General features: G+C 39.6%; 1 protein-coding gene across 9 annotated transcripts in view; it reads right to left on the bottom strand.

Annotated features, from left to right (window-relative positions):
• The window catches only part of RBMS3 (RNA binding motif single stranded interacting protein 3), a 694,738-nt gene that overhangs the window by 242,928 nt on the left and 438,466 nt on the right, over positions 1–13,344 (bottom strand). For all 9 annotated transcript variants that reach the window (XM_032183106.1, XM_032183102.1, XM_032183101.1 and 6 more), the window contains one exon: positions 12,643–12,734. In XM_032183106.1, coding sequence (XP_032038997.1) covers positions 12,643–12,734 — 92 coding nt within the window. The remainder of the gene's footprint in view (positions 1–12,642; positions 12,735–13,344) is intronic.

The raw sequence follows: 13,344 nt of genomic DNA, 5'->3' as shown, positions 1-13,344 counted from the left end.
TCTGAGATTTAACTTTAAGAGAGCAAGTAAAAAGTGACTATTCAACAAGCAAAACAATGCCGTTTATCCACTTGCTAAAAGTAAGAGTTGGTGCTGTGAAAAGGGCGCCTATCAGTTGACTAAAATGGGAGTAAAAACCACATTAGGAAAGGTAGGTACTTCCCAGCTGAAAAACGGCAGCATGATACTGCAAAGACTTCCTCTGAAAAACGGTGTACAGCTCCACTCAACCACGTCCAAAAAAGGTAGACTGCAAGTGGAAAAGGGATAGAAAAGTGTTATTGATCAGTGGAATCTAAAAAGTGTGCAGGAGTGCCCTAAAAGGAATCTGGTGTATTTACAATAGCAACAGAAAAGATGCAAATATGATATGACTGTGCTTTACAAATGCTTCAGGTGGATCAAGAGGTAGAAAAGTTAAAGGACTGCACTGGCATAGGAACAAAGGGGGATATTACAAAAGGAAAGACATTTGAGAAGGCAAAGATCATTATGAAAAATTTCCAAACTATTACATGAAAGACGACTAATGTGTCAGGGTTATCAAAAATATCAGCACATGGGAAAAAAATAGCATGCACAGGTATCACTCAGTGCCTGATCTGATCTATGAACCACTGACAGCAGGTGATGGAAGATGGCTGTGTTTTGTGAGAGGCTGTCATCATAGTATGAAGTGTTTCAGGTATCAGCTACTACAAATTGAAGAGCTCTCTTACCAAAGAAATGTAGAAACGTATAGTAAAACCCAGTATAAAGGATAAGATACTAGATGATGCTCCTAGGAGAAAAGTGCAGGAGATGGTACTTTGTCAGTGTCCTTCAGAGAAGCTTGCACCAGGCTTCCCAGCTGTCTTGTGATCAAAGAGCTGGTACAATTGTCACTTCCAAGAGCACTGAAAGGTGCCCTGGTAATTGATCTAATCGCTGACTGACATAAAATGCCCACCTGCTTCAACATTCTCTCCTAGACCAATCTGCATATTACTTACGTGCTCAAGAGTACTGAATCACATGCAGTCATGCAAGATGAAGCCAACTTCAAGCAAAGCAAAGCAGAATCTGTACCCAACCCCCTTCTTTAACATAGAAAGCCTGAGTTCAAGAAGAATCAGAGGACTGTTCACACAAAAGAGAGCCATTATGTACTTCAGCTAATGACATTTTTATTCTGAAAATGAAATATTTCCATTATTGCAGGCCCGGCAGCCACAGGAGAGAGGGCAAGGCAGTGCGACCCCTCCATTACCCCACTGTAGCCAGAACTCGATGTGTTTTGGAGCTGTTGTAGCACCTTGACCAAAACCGTGACTTTACCATGTGAAATATGTGCAGTACAGTAAGAGTCAAGTCTGATGTGAATAAGGTCATGGTACTATCAGAGGTGACTTTTCACTGGTGAGCAGTTTTTAAGTACAGGAAAAGGTGTTTTTTTGTTTGTTGTTTTTTTTTCTTTTTGTTTTGTTTTTGGAAGTTAAGACACTGGAAAGACCCCTCCTTCTGCATGCTGCTTTAGGCTGCATTCCTATAATAAAAGAACACTGCTATATAAATGATAGCCCTCATTTTCCATAATGGGTTATAATTGGAGCAGGTGACTAAGAAACTGCTTAGATAAATGGTGGGATTGTAACCTTTTATGCAAAATGGACAAATAAGATATGGAACTATCTGGAAAACCCCAAGGCTGTGTAGCTCTCCCTCAAGCCGTGAGCACAGGCAAAGCAGACAGTAAATCACTAAACCTCATCTCCGATTTTCCAATTTTGTTTTTGTTTTGGTTTTCGCCAGTTTTTGCTGACAGGTGGAAAAAATACTGCCTGAATGTGAATAAGATTTAATTTACCACCAATTTCCTTCCTATTTCTACAGCACATTCCTAAAAAACACACAGCATTTTATTCCCAGTGCTTAGAAGAATTACTATTAAATAGTCACACACCGCCAATACATACCATAAAAATACCACTGTAATACTTTCTGCTACTCAGGAGAATTGTATTCCATTAGAAAAATTTGTCTGGAATATTTTGAAATCATCATCTATAAATGTGTGTATATATTTATACAAATATGGTTTCTTTAATACTTACCAACTGTGGATGCATATATTAAAAATTTATATATAAACACATACAGAGAGAAAGGATTGTGATACTACACTGAAACACCAACATGTATTAACTGAGCGGGATAGTAAGGTGGCTAAGATAGCTCTGAAGATGGGAAAGCCTTTCTTCAAGGTATCTTCTCTTTCTTTGCCTATCAGCAACAGTTAAAAAAAAAAAAAAAAAAACAGGAATAATTTTAGTGCATCAGGATACAATGTCTCAGGCTCAGACTTCAATGACAATTCCCCAAAGGTATGTCCACCTGTTAAGAGGAATTCAGACTTGAGTTTTCCATCACCAAGCTTTAACTGTCCCAACTCCCAAATTTTGACTTGAAGTGAAACATCTCGTGCTCTATTTCTTCAGTATTTCTTTTTCTTTTTGGATCCTGATAAAAATATCAAGATTTAAGGTAATTGAAAAGTGTCATTGGACACACACACCCTGCTTACTGGCACCCAGAAAAGCACAGTTTATCCATTTTAACATGGGAAAAATGGACACTGTCATACCACAGAAGAAAACATCCTAATGCTGTGTTCATCTATGGGAGTTCCAACATTTCCAACTAAAAATGCATTTACAGAAAAGCTGCCATTATCAAAGTTGTCACTGTTCTTCACAGTTTGAGACTGCTAAGTTTTTGGGCACAATGCAAGAAATAACCATTGTACCTACTGCAGTCTGAGGGGTGTTTTTGGTAGATGAAAATCACCCAGTGGTTCCCAGGACACACACTTGTGTAGGTTACTTTTGGAATCAAACTAGGTCTTCTGCCTGCCTGCAAAGCTATAGAAACTGGCAATTTAGGGTACTTAGGATCTTCCATGTGTCTACCATTTTGGACCATTTCTCTGCCTCTCAATGTAAAAAGGGACATTTTCCTCCCTGCACACTATGAAAAGCAGAGCAGCATTAATACACATCTTAAATAAGGATTCATCTACACGAGATCCACCACATTTCTTTCGTCCTTTTGGGTATGCAAGCATCTGCTGCAACACTGCTGGTGACATCGTGCCCAAGCAGCACGTACTTGATAAAACACACAAGGTTATCTACTGCAGCTCCAGGCAAAGCTAACGTCCCCAAACCTGCTGCCAGAATTGGCCAGACGTTGACCTGCTGTTTCCATTAGTTTCAGATGTTGTTCAGTGGTATGACAGACACTAAGTCAATCTAAGATTTAAGGAAAGCTGAGATCAAACAATCCCAGAATTTAAGGCAGGCATTTATAATGACTCATTATACATAGATATAGGACTGGGGGAAAGGGGGGGGAATGCGTATTTCCTTTTGACACAACATTGAAAATACATCCTGATACTTGGAGTTGCTTTCTTTACTTGCTGTTGTAAAGGAATAGTTATTTTTTAAATACTTTAATTATTTCTGAGGTGCATTTTTCTAAAGCTGACAGTTCTTCTTTGAGAAAATGATCTTCTTAAGTTTAATCAGATATATATCAAAGCCACATGCACGTACCTGCCAAATGTATCGAGTTCTGTGTGTCCATTTCCCAATTTCCCAGGCTGCAGCAATGTGCAGCATTAGCAATATGCCCAGCATATTGATATAAAGTGACCCTCTAAGCTTCCTATCAGCTGGGCTATCATATTACAAAACACACTTTGCTGTGCTTCGTGTTCATTACTTAGCAACTGCTCTGCTGCTCTAAGAACTGCATCCTTATTTACACATGCATACCCTGGCATATCTTTCATAAAAGTAGAAAAAGAAGAGGGAGTAAGGGAAACTATGATAGCACGTTATAAAATCATAAGTGGCATGAAAAAGATCCACAGGGAACAAGAGCCTTCTGTCTCTTTCAATACTAGAAGGAGCAGGCAATCAATGAAAACAGCGTTGAAGGCTTAAAGCAAGCAAAGGAGATAGTTCTTTGAAGAACAGAGTTAAACTGAAGAATTTCTTATGGCTGGAGATCGTGCTGCCAAAATTTTAAATGTAAAAAAAAGAGGGAGAAAAGTCTTTATTTGGGGGCAGGGAGGCTATCCTAGGGAAGGCTATTAAATACAGGCTCAGGAAACCCCAAACCGCAAATTGCTGGAGGCTCAGGAGCGCTCTGGGGAAGTATCCTCAAATGCTTGCCTGCTTCTTTTACTCTTCTGTTGGCAAGTGCAATAGTACGCTATTAGAAAGCAAATCTGATGTTAAATGGACCTTTATTCTGACCCAGTATGGCCAGTTGTACATTCCTTATCACTCACATTTATGCTGATCACATCAAAGTCAGACAAATGTGACTGCAAATACAATTTGGCCCGTCATTTCATCATAACCTCCCTTTCTGAGCACAAATACATACAGAGAAAGTCCAAGGATTGAAAAATCTGAAACGATCTTTCATCATGACTCAGTTTGTTGCATGTATCATCAGGAGAGCCTAATCTGATAATTTTGTAGAATGGAAAAAGAGTTTTGTTCTGTTTGTGGTTTTGTTTTTTTTTTTCCCCACGATAAAAATTATCATTCATTAGTAAATGAAATTGCATATAAACCTAAATTTATTCTGATTACAGCCAAACTATTCAGACATGTCAGTTGAATAAGAAACGTTTGTTGATAAGGTAAAAAGCAAGCAGAGTGTTCCCTAATACTGTAACATATTCAGAGGGGGGTACATACGTGCACTGGGAATATCTGTGCATATTAGTAGGAGATTTGTGTTTACTGGCAGAATACACACCTGGGCATTTCCAGGTTGATGAACTGTTACACATGCACTCACATCAACTCTGAAGAAATGCTACTGAAGTTTGCACACCTGCTTTCCAAAGCAAAAATATAAAAAAATAAAAAAATCTGAGCAGCCCAATTTTAGCACAACTTGCAGTGCTTTGTTGAATCTGTGTCTCAGAACAGACTAAGTGGTACCCCAAAATGCATGTGTTTATCCTCCCATTTGTGGTCATGTGAATCATCTCTTCCTCCTGAGGAAGCATGCTAGATACAATGATTTTTTGTTTCTCACCTTACAAAAGCATCGTCTTCATGCTGAGCTACAGAAGAACATGATTAAATGATATGTCACTAAAAGAAAGGCTACGTAAATTTTCTACCACAGTAATATTTTCTAAAACCACAGTTTTTTGATCATTTCAGACTGCACTGGGTTTTTCCTGGTGAGTAAAGATGTGCTTACTGAATTTAGAACATAGTTTCTCTCAGTCTGAGCTGCAGATTCCCAGGCTGCATAGTTGTGGTCAGATAACTCCTCCACGGGGCGTTTGGAGTTTCCTGAGTATGGAGGGAAAAACGAATTAATCTGACTCCAGTGTTTAACTCATTTGCAGGACTCAGATTTCCTGTTCTGCAAACATAAAGGGTTTGCAAGGAGTGTGTAAGAGCCTCCAAGATGTATAGCTATGTGAGTGCTAAAGATAGGGAGCCCCATTCTTCTCTCCAGCATAAATTGCCAAAGCTCTGTGGATTTCAGCTGTATTATTACCAATTCAAATGTGTTCCAAGCCAGAGGAAAGTCAAGAACAATGTGTATTTATGAAAAAAGGCCAGTTCTTGTTTGGCTCAAGTTCATAACCCTAAAAGAACCCAGTAATTCCACTATTCTTCAGCCTAAATGCTGGCTACGTCCTTCACTTATCAGCATCTGTTCTGTGGTGCAGGGCGTTAGTAGCATGGAGGTGGATATATTTACCGATTATTTACATTGCAATTTTCAAAGGCAGAGGAATGTTTTAATCTTAGATGAAGTTACAGCAAGAAAAAGATCAAGTCAATCTAGAAACTAAAGCAGCAATTGAAAAGGGAAGGAAAATACCATGGGCAAGGTCTATTTGAGGTGATAGCTAGAGAATAAACATGATTGTATGTGCCATAAGATTTTTCTAAGCTAACTTAGTGGTTAAGAAAGGTGCTGAGCTAAGATTTTTGGGAACAAAGGAACATAGCACTGACCTAATTCCTTTCCATTAATCAACAGCAAAGTCCCATTCACTTCCAGGAGAGTAGAATTATGCTAAGTTAAGCACTTCTGAAAACCCCCAAAGAAATTTTTTTGTGTATACATTTGGCAGGTGCGATACAAGCATTGCCGACACACGTCCTGCTTCACATTGACCTACACGATTCCAGGAGAAATGCATGCAAGTGTGAAGGGACAGTAGGATTTGAACATCAACTAATCCTGGGGATATTAAACTTTCAAGAACGACTCCAGTAAATGCATTATACGTTGGCTTGCAAATGAGCATCAAAAAGCAGGAACACAACCATAAGCTCATTTCATACTGGCTACCGTATAGTTCTCAGATCGGAGCCTGACATGTTTTCCAGGCTAAACGGACTATGAAGTTGTTCCAATAGGGTCATGTATCTTTGCTATCATTCCAGTCTGTCTGTAACAACATTAGCTGTTGTTAAAAAGCTGCTCACTGCTTTAGTCTTAGTTGTCTAGGAAGCTCAAGAGACTGGGTTATCTACTGCTTCCCATTTTCTGAGACTTAAAAAGTTAGCACTCTGCTGTAGCACATTTGTGATTTGATTCCTGAATTTAGACTATGTTTCATCACAAAAAAAAAAGTTTGGAAAAGCATATCTTCCTGAAAATTGTCGTGATAAAACCTACCACAAAAAAAAAAAAAAAAAAAAAAAAAAAAAAAAAAAAAAAATCAGTATCTCTTCATTGTCTTTTTCTTCTTTGATCACTATTCTTTAATGAACAAAAGACATTCTTTATTTACAAAACCAGCACTTAAAAACTGGGAAATTATCAGTCCCCATCAGAAGAGTAAAAGACAGTTCATGCAAAACAGAAACAGGTAAAGAGGCAAGAGGATGAGGAGGGCATATCTTTGTAAATGTCACTACGTGAAACCATTGGGCTTGTAGCTACTGCTTCTATAGGACTCCGTTGGCATGGTTGACTTGATAGAAGAAAGAGGAAAAAAAGACACTGGCATCTCTAATTTACAGATCTGAACTGAACCATCTTTCACTTGTTACCAGCTATAATTTTTCATTGTAATTTAACCCGGGGTTGTTATTGATTCAGCTCAGTGTTGGACACACACTGTGCATAAGCACTGGGTGAGATACTTAACATCTCAGCAAGATAACAAGGAGCACTCACAGCAAAGCACCTGCACAGACAAACTCAGTTGTGCCAAACTTTGACAAGCGACGAAACCACAGCCCACGCATGGACATGGATTTCTTTCAGAAAAGCCATGGAAGTGGGCCAGAAGCAGCACGGCGCGGTTCTCAGCTGCTCCTACATGGCCAAGCCCAATGGAGCCTCCAGAGAGTCACCAGCTTGGGCTCCCACAGCAAATGAAGAAAATCATTTCAAAGAGCCAATACAAATATTTGACTTCATAGAACAGTTTGGTTCGGGAAGGGGGAGGGAGGATCAGAAAATTAAAGAATGGGATTAAAACAAAGCCTGACAATTTCAATATTTAACTCTAAATCCTAGCATCCAGCTTTGGTATCAGAAGGAAAGTTAACACAGTCAATAAGGCTGTTATCCACATTGTCCAAATATGCAAAACAGATAATATCCTCAAGTTTACTTTGCTAAAGTTTTCAGACATTTCAATTGTGAATTGAATTACGAAACTGTGGGATTCGATGTATCAGATGTTCCCTGTTTAGACCATATTTCATTTTTGTAAGGATTGCATTTTTATGAAATATTTTCATGTATATTTAATTGTAAAATATAGAGAACCAGAATTTTCCATTAAAAATCAAGATTAAAAAAGTATTAGGATAAGAAGCTTTCACTGGAGAGTCTTCCCCTTTACTGCAGTTTTCATTGTAACCATCATCCAGAGTACTGATTTATGTCAGAGAAAAAGGGGGAGTGACTGAAAAAGGTAAGAAAATAAAGCTGAAAAATGAAAAGGGAGAACAGACTGATTTGGTCAGCCGATTCATACAAGAGCAATTCCTGAAACCAATGCAAAAGCCTGGAAAACAAGTAAGATTCTTCTGTGGGATTTCCTTTTCCTTGGTCCTTGGAGACAATCTGTATATATCTGTATAACTCTAGAGCAACCAGCTCTCCGCTCCTCTTCACAAGCTCTCATACTTGGCTCTGTTCTGTGTAAATGTCTCCTTTTTAATGTTTCACCTGGATGGTGAATGCTCCCTGTGTTTAAGCTTCTGAACGATGGAGAGATGAGAAAAATATCACACAAGAAGCAAAATCCTATTCTGTATTTCCTTCATCGAGCAAAACACAGAGTCTATTGACATAGCCCTTTGTCAGAACCAGATCGTTCCATGTACCCTCTGGATGGAAATTATTGTAGCAGAGTAGTAGAGAAATGTTCCTTGAATTTAGACAACCACCACTGGCAATTAAATATTTCTTTAGTGTCCACCTTTCTGACACAGGTGATAAGGACGTCTAACGGCAGTATTACATACAAAAAGCAAAACACAGACAAGATACGCATCAAATATATTTTTTAATCCTTATACACGCACTTGGAATAGCAACAGGATTAAAAACACTTTCTTGATAAATGTGTTTCTTTCAGCTGCTAGGTACTACAGAAACTACTATAAACTCTTTGCAAGGACCCATCATTGCCAGAAGTTCCACTTTGCATAACTGTATAGTGAACTAGAAATAAAAATATGGTAAGGTGTCTGTGAAGATATAAAACAATCCTACAATAGCACAGTCCACCAGTTTCAGGATTGACTCAAGTTCAGAATCTCACAAGTTAGACAACTAACTTCTCTCAAGTCTTCAGCTGAATTCAGACTCCTCAGCATCACCAAAAGCTTACCAACAAAACAGACAAAGAAATCTCACTATAAATATGTACAATTCAGGGCAAATGACTATTGCAAATGCCAAAATAGACGTGGCTACAGATTTTATTGGAACACTTATGTTTTTCATGTGGTACGCTACCTTTCTTGACTACTTACGTGGGCCAACTCACGTGCTACTGAAGTTCTCCTTATTAAGATTCCATGTTCTTTCTGTAACATTTTTCAAGAAAATGCATGGAAGGAGCACATGGAAAAAGAAAAACAAAAGCGATACAGAAATCGTGTATACAAACATCATCTTGTCTGTGTCGTGCTTGTGCAGATACTAGCACAAAAAAAAAAAAAAAAGAAATAAATCAACTATTCCTGTGAGATTATCAGGTTATCTGGTGGCATATCAGTTGTGCCATTTTTAGCAGGAAAACAAAAAAACCACCACCACTAAAAAAAAAAAAATAATAAAAAAAAGACTCTAGGAGCCTGGACAATCACACACACACAAGTGAATCTGCATGCCTGAGTTGTTTCCAAAGGCAACCAGGAAGCATATATGAAATAAGCCAGGCCAGATAAGAAACTATCAGTCAGTAGCTCCATAGCATTATTTTTTCTCAATAAATTGAACTGTTAATAAGCACTTTTGCTAACGATGGGCAACTTAAATGAACATCACTAGAGGTAAGACAGTGGCAGCTGTCAAAACTTCGACTTTGAGTACGTATGTGAGGAAAATCCTGAAAAAGCAAGGAGAGAGCACAAATATGTAAGGAAATCTGGATCTCGTGTAGGCTGGAACATCCCTATCCCAGCAGGAGGGCAGCTGTCCCCAGGCCCACAAGACCTCAGCTCCCAGCCACCATCGCTACCTCTGCACACATAACACTGCTGTTCCTCTCCCTCTGCTGAATCCTCTCCTGACTGCTCTGCACTAGGCTGAATGCTATCCAAGAGAACAAAATGAGAGATCTGAACACGTTTAATGATGTTTTTCCCTGCACTGGGTTAGAGCGAGTATTAGCCTCGACAGAACAAGTTTTCTAACAGTGATGGGACTTGGAGCATTGATCCACCAAAGTTTAACCTTCTTCCAGAGGCAGCACTATGAAACAAAATCAGCCAAAAGGGTGTCCAAATGCTATAAAAATGAGGGAGGTGGCTGTATTTAAGCATCAATAAAATGAGTATACTTTACTCAAGTATCCACAAGATACTTCAGCTAGCCAACATGGGTGGGGGGTTCAGCTCTGCTTTGTTTTTCAAAGAAGATTCCTGGATTTCTATGAGGAAAAATTATATTGTGTTAAAACTGAGAAAGAGCTGCTCTTTCCGAGCAAGATCTCTCTCCAGGAAAACATCACAGAATACACCACCATTTCAGCATACTTTCTCTCACTGCTGGATAAGGCCAGCCCATGGCAAAAGCTGGCCAATGCCTCTTTCACCTTCATTCAAAAGCATTCGTGACTGGGCTGAGGTTTTTGACGTTTGTTGAATGCAGATTACCATGCTCCGCACAGGGGCAGTTTCACTGTTTAGGAATGCAGAACAGAAAATACAGGATGCCAACTGTGGTTCGTGACTGTATGGCACGCGAAAGCTTTAGGTAGTTTTTTCACACAAACTTTTTTCTTAGATTTCATGAGATTACTACCATTTACCACTAATTAAAACAGTTCTTGAAACAAAACTGCTCTTGATACATTTCCAGAATAGAGGATAAACTCTTCTTCTACCTCTTTCATCAAAGCTCTTCTGAGCCCCCACTGTTAGTTCAGACACTGGCAGGTAGCACTGTCTTTCAATCCTGTTATGCAACTTGGCTTCCAGCATCTGCAAGAGCTAACTTGTTTCTCCAGATAGATTTGCTTTCCCAGGCTCCTGACTTCTCAGCAATGCGAGGTACTTTGTGTGGAGTCGTCTCAACTTCCTTCGAATCCAGGCTTTTCTAAATACTTTTCGATTTTTTCAGAGATAGGAAAAGTCGGTTGTATATTTATCTTGAATTACCAAACACGCTAAAAAGGACCTATCTGGGATCCCAGGCACCACGGCTAAATATTAAAAATACAGTCATCCTTATGCAAACAGAAGTATGCACGCCAGCCTCCTCAAAAATCACAAATGGTTCCAGCCGCAGAGCTCCCAGAAAACAAACCTTAGTGGTTAGTACAGCCCTTCCCACTCCAAAAGCATCAGACACAGCAGCCCTAGAAGCAGTGGGCATTCCAAAACACAAGATTTAAGTCACCTTCTGGTTTTGATATTTCCACACATGCAAGCGCTGAAATTGTTCACTGTTCTGAATCACGATAGCTATGTCCTAAAAATACTAGATATAGATTTATCTTTAAATCTTAACCTTTAAATCTCTAATTTTAAATCCACAACTTTATAGATTTATGTAGTTAGAGGTTTAGTCCTCCCCAGAAACAGCGATTTGAGATCAACCAGCAGCACAAAACATATCTCCTGTCTTTGGTTTCCCTTTTGCAGCTTGACTAACACATCGAATTGCCTGTATTTTAGCAAGGAGACACAGTATATATGAGGGAAAAAAATAGCACAGTCCTTAGTAGGTGTTCACTTTCTTCAGCTTGCCATCTTTTATCCATTTGAAGCAGATATTTTTTATCGCTACATGTCAATAAAAACTAAGAGCCAATAAAACAGCATAGCTTGCATTGTGGGGCACTATTAAACAGAGATACATGGATCATATTGAGTTACTTTAAGGCATTGCGAGAGTAATTCAGTAGAAGGCAAGAGACCCTCCTTTACCACAAAGGGTTTTCTATTTGTATGTTTTAAGAAAAAAAAATAGTATGATATTGCTGAAAAATCAAAGGTTTAAATCATCAGTATTCCTTTAGATGGAAATGTTCAAGTGTTGGGATCATTTCTTGGTTTGACTCTGTTTTCATAATTACCTGTTTGTTTTTGCTGTCTGAGATTCTAGGCTGCCATCATTTCCGCAGAGACAAACTCAGGCAATATTAAGGGCTTTTAGTGATTCTAAGGCAAGGCATTTTGAAAGTACAAAGCAACAGCTATTTTTGCCAGCCGACACTGTCTAAAGCCCAAAGACACACAGTTATGCCTTCAGAAAAGCAACAGCTGGAGCACATGATAATCGTTTACCATAACCCCTGCAGCCCCTTTACTTGGTGACAAAGGGTGTTCCCAGAAATGGAGTATTTCACCTCACTGAATGATTGCTACGAGATGCAAAGCCCAGCTCCTGCAACCTCTCTGAGCAACACACTAGTGACCTTCAGACAATCTGCAGCAGATATTGTCTTTCAAGCAATTCCACTTACACACTTAAAGTAAAGGGACAGAAGAGGCCAAACTAAGGCAGATAAAAACAAATTTTCCATATGCTTAATCAACCTTCCAAGAGACCCATCAAAATCCTTTGAGAATGACTACTGCAAGGGAAAGGAACCAAACAGACACAACTCCAAGGCAAAGAAAGCACAAATCTTTCACAGTGCCATCAGTACAAAGGCATTCCCAACCTCTCCACCTCTCCAGCACTCTGGATCTTATAACCCTCTCCCAGGGGAGGGGGGAGAGAGGGAATCAGAGCAGAACCCCTCACATGAGAGTACAGACACGATAGGATGAATGAGGCACTGGAACCAAGTATTAAATAATGAAATAAGCAATCCAAAAACCGAAGAAAACCCGGAGCAAAATGAACTGTTGGAAATTTCATCACACAGATCAGATAAACCTGTAATAGCACGGGTGCTCTTACCTTTGCCATCTGTGCCTGCACGCCATTTGCTTTGAGAGATGCTACTGCTTTCTGTGCTGCTGCCGGACTGTCAAAATCTACAAAACCGTAACCTAAAAAAGAAAAAAAGAAAAAAAAACAAAACAATAAACAATAAATAGACATTTTCATTATCATCTGTGTTATCATCATAGGTCAAGAGTTCTTTTCTTAAAGGACGCCTTTTCCATTCTCATTGCCTTCTGGCAGCACTACCACCACCAGCTGTCACACCTCTGTTTCTCTTGCCTTTCTTCCTGAACATGATGGGGTCTAAAGAAACGCAAGCACCTGAGGCTTCAGCCTGCAGGGAGCAGAGGGGACAGATGGCAGCCCTTTGCCTGTCCCTGCAGACAAGAGGTTCCTCTCTGGCAGAGCCTTGATGCTGTGGAGCCCTGCCCCATCTCTTCCACAGGAGAAGGCACAGACCCTACTGCCTGCCTGGGTGAGCAGCCACTGTCCTCCCCACACAGAAGGATGTCTCCACCTGTGATACTGTCAGTATCCATTCTGCAGTACATGTCCATGTAGAAGTAGTCTCTCCAGAAGACCTACCCTAGCAGACAGCTGACATACAAAGCTACAGCATATGGCTTAATTGTTTGGATTGTGAGGAAACAACTCCCTTTTCCTGTTCCTTGAACACACGTGAGGATGAAGCTTCATACAAGCTCATGGGTCATG

This window comes from Aythya fuligula, chromosome 2, assembly GCF_009819795.1.
Source record: "Aythya fuligula isolate bAytFul2 chromosome 2, bAytFul2.pri, whole genome shotgun sequence".
Lineage (NCBI taxonomy): Eukaryota > Metazoa > Chordata > Aves > Anseriformes > Anatidae > Aythya > Aythya fuligula.
The sequence above is the reverse complement of the archived record's forward strand: the minus strand, read 5'-3'. Positions and strand labels throughout refer to the sequence as shown.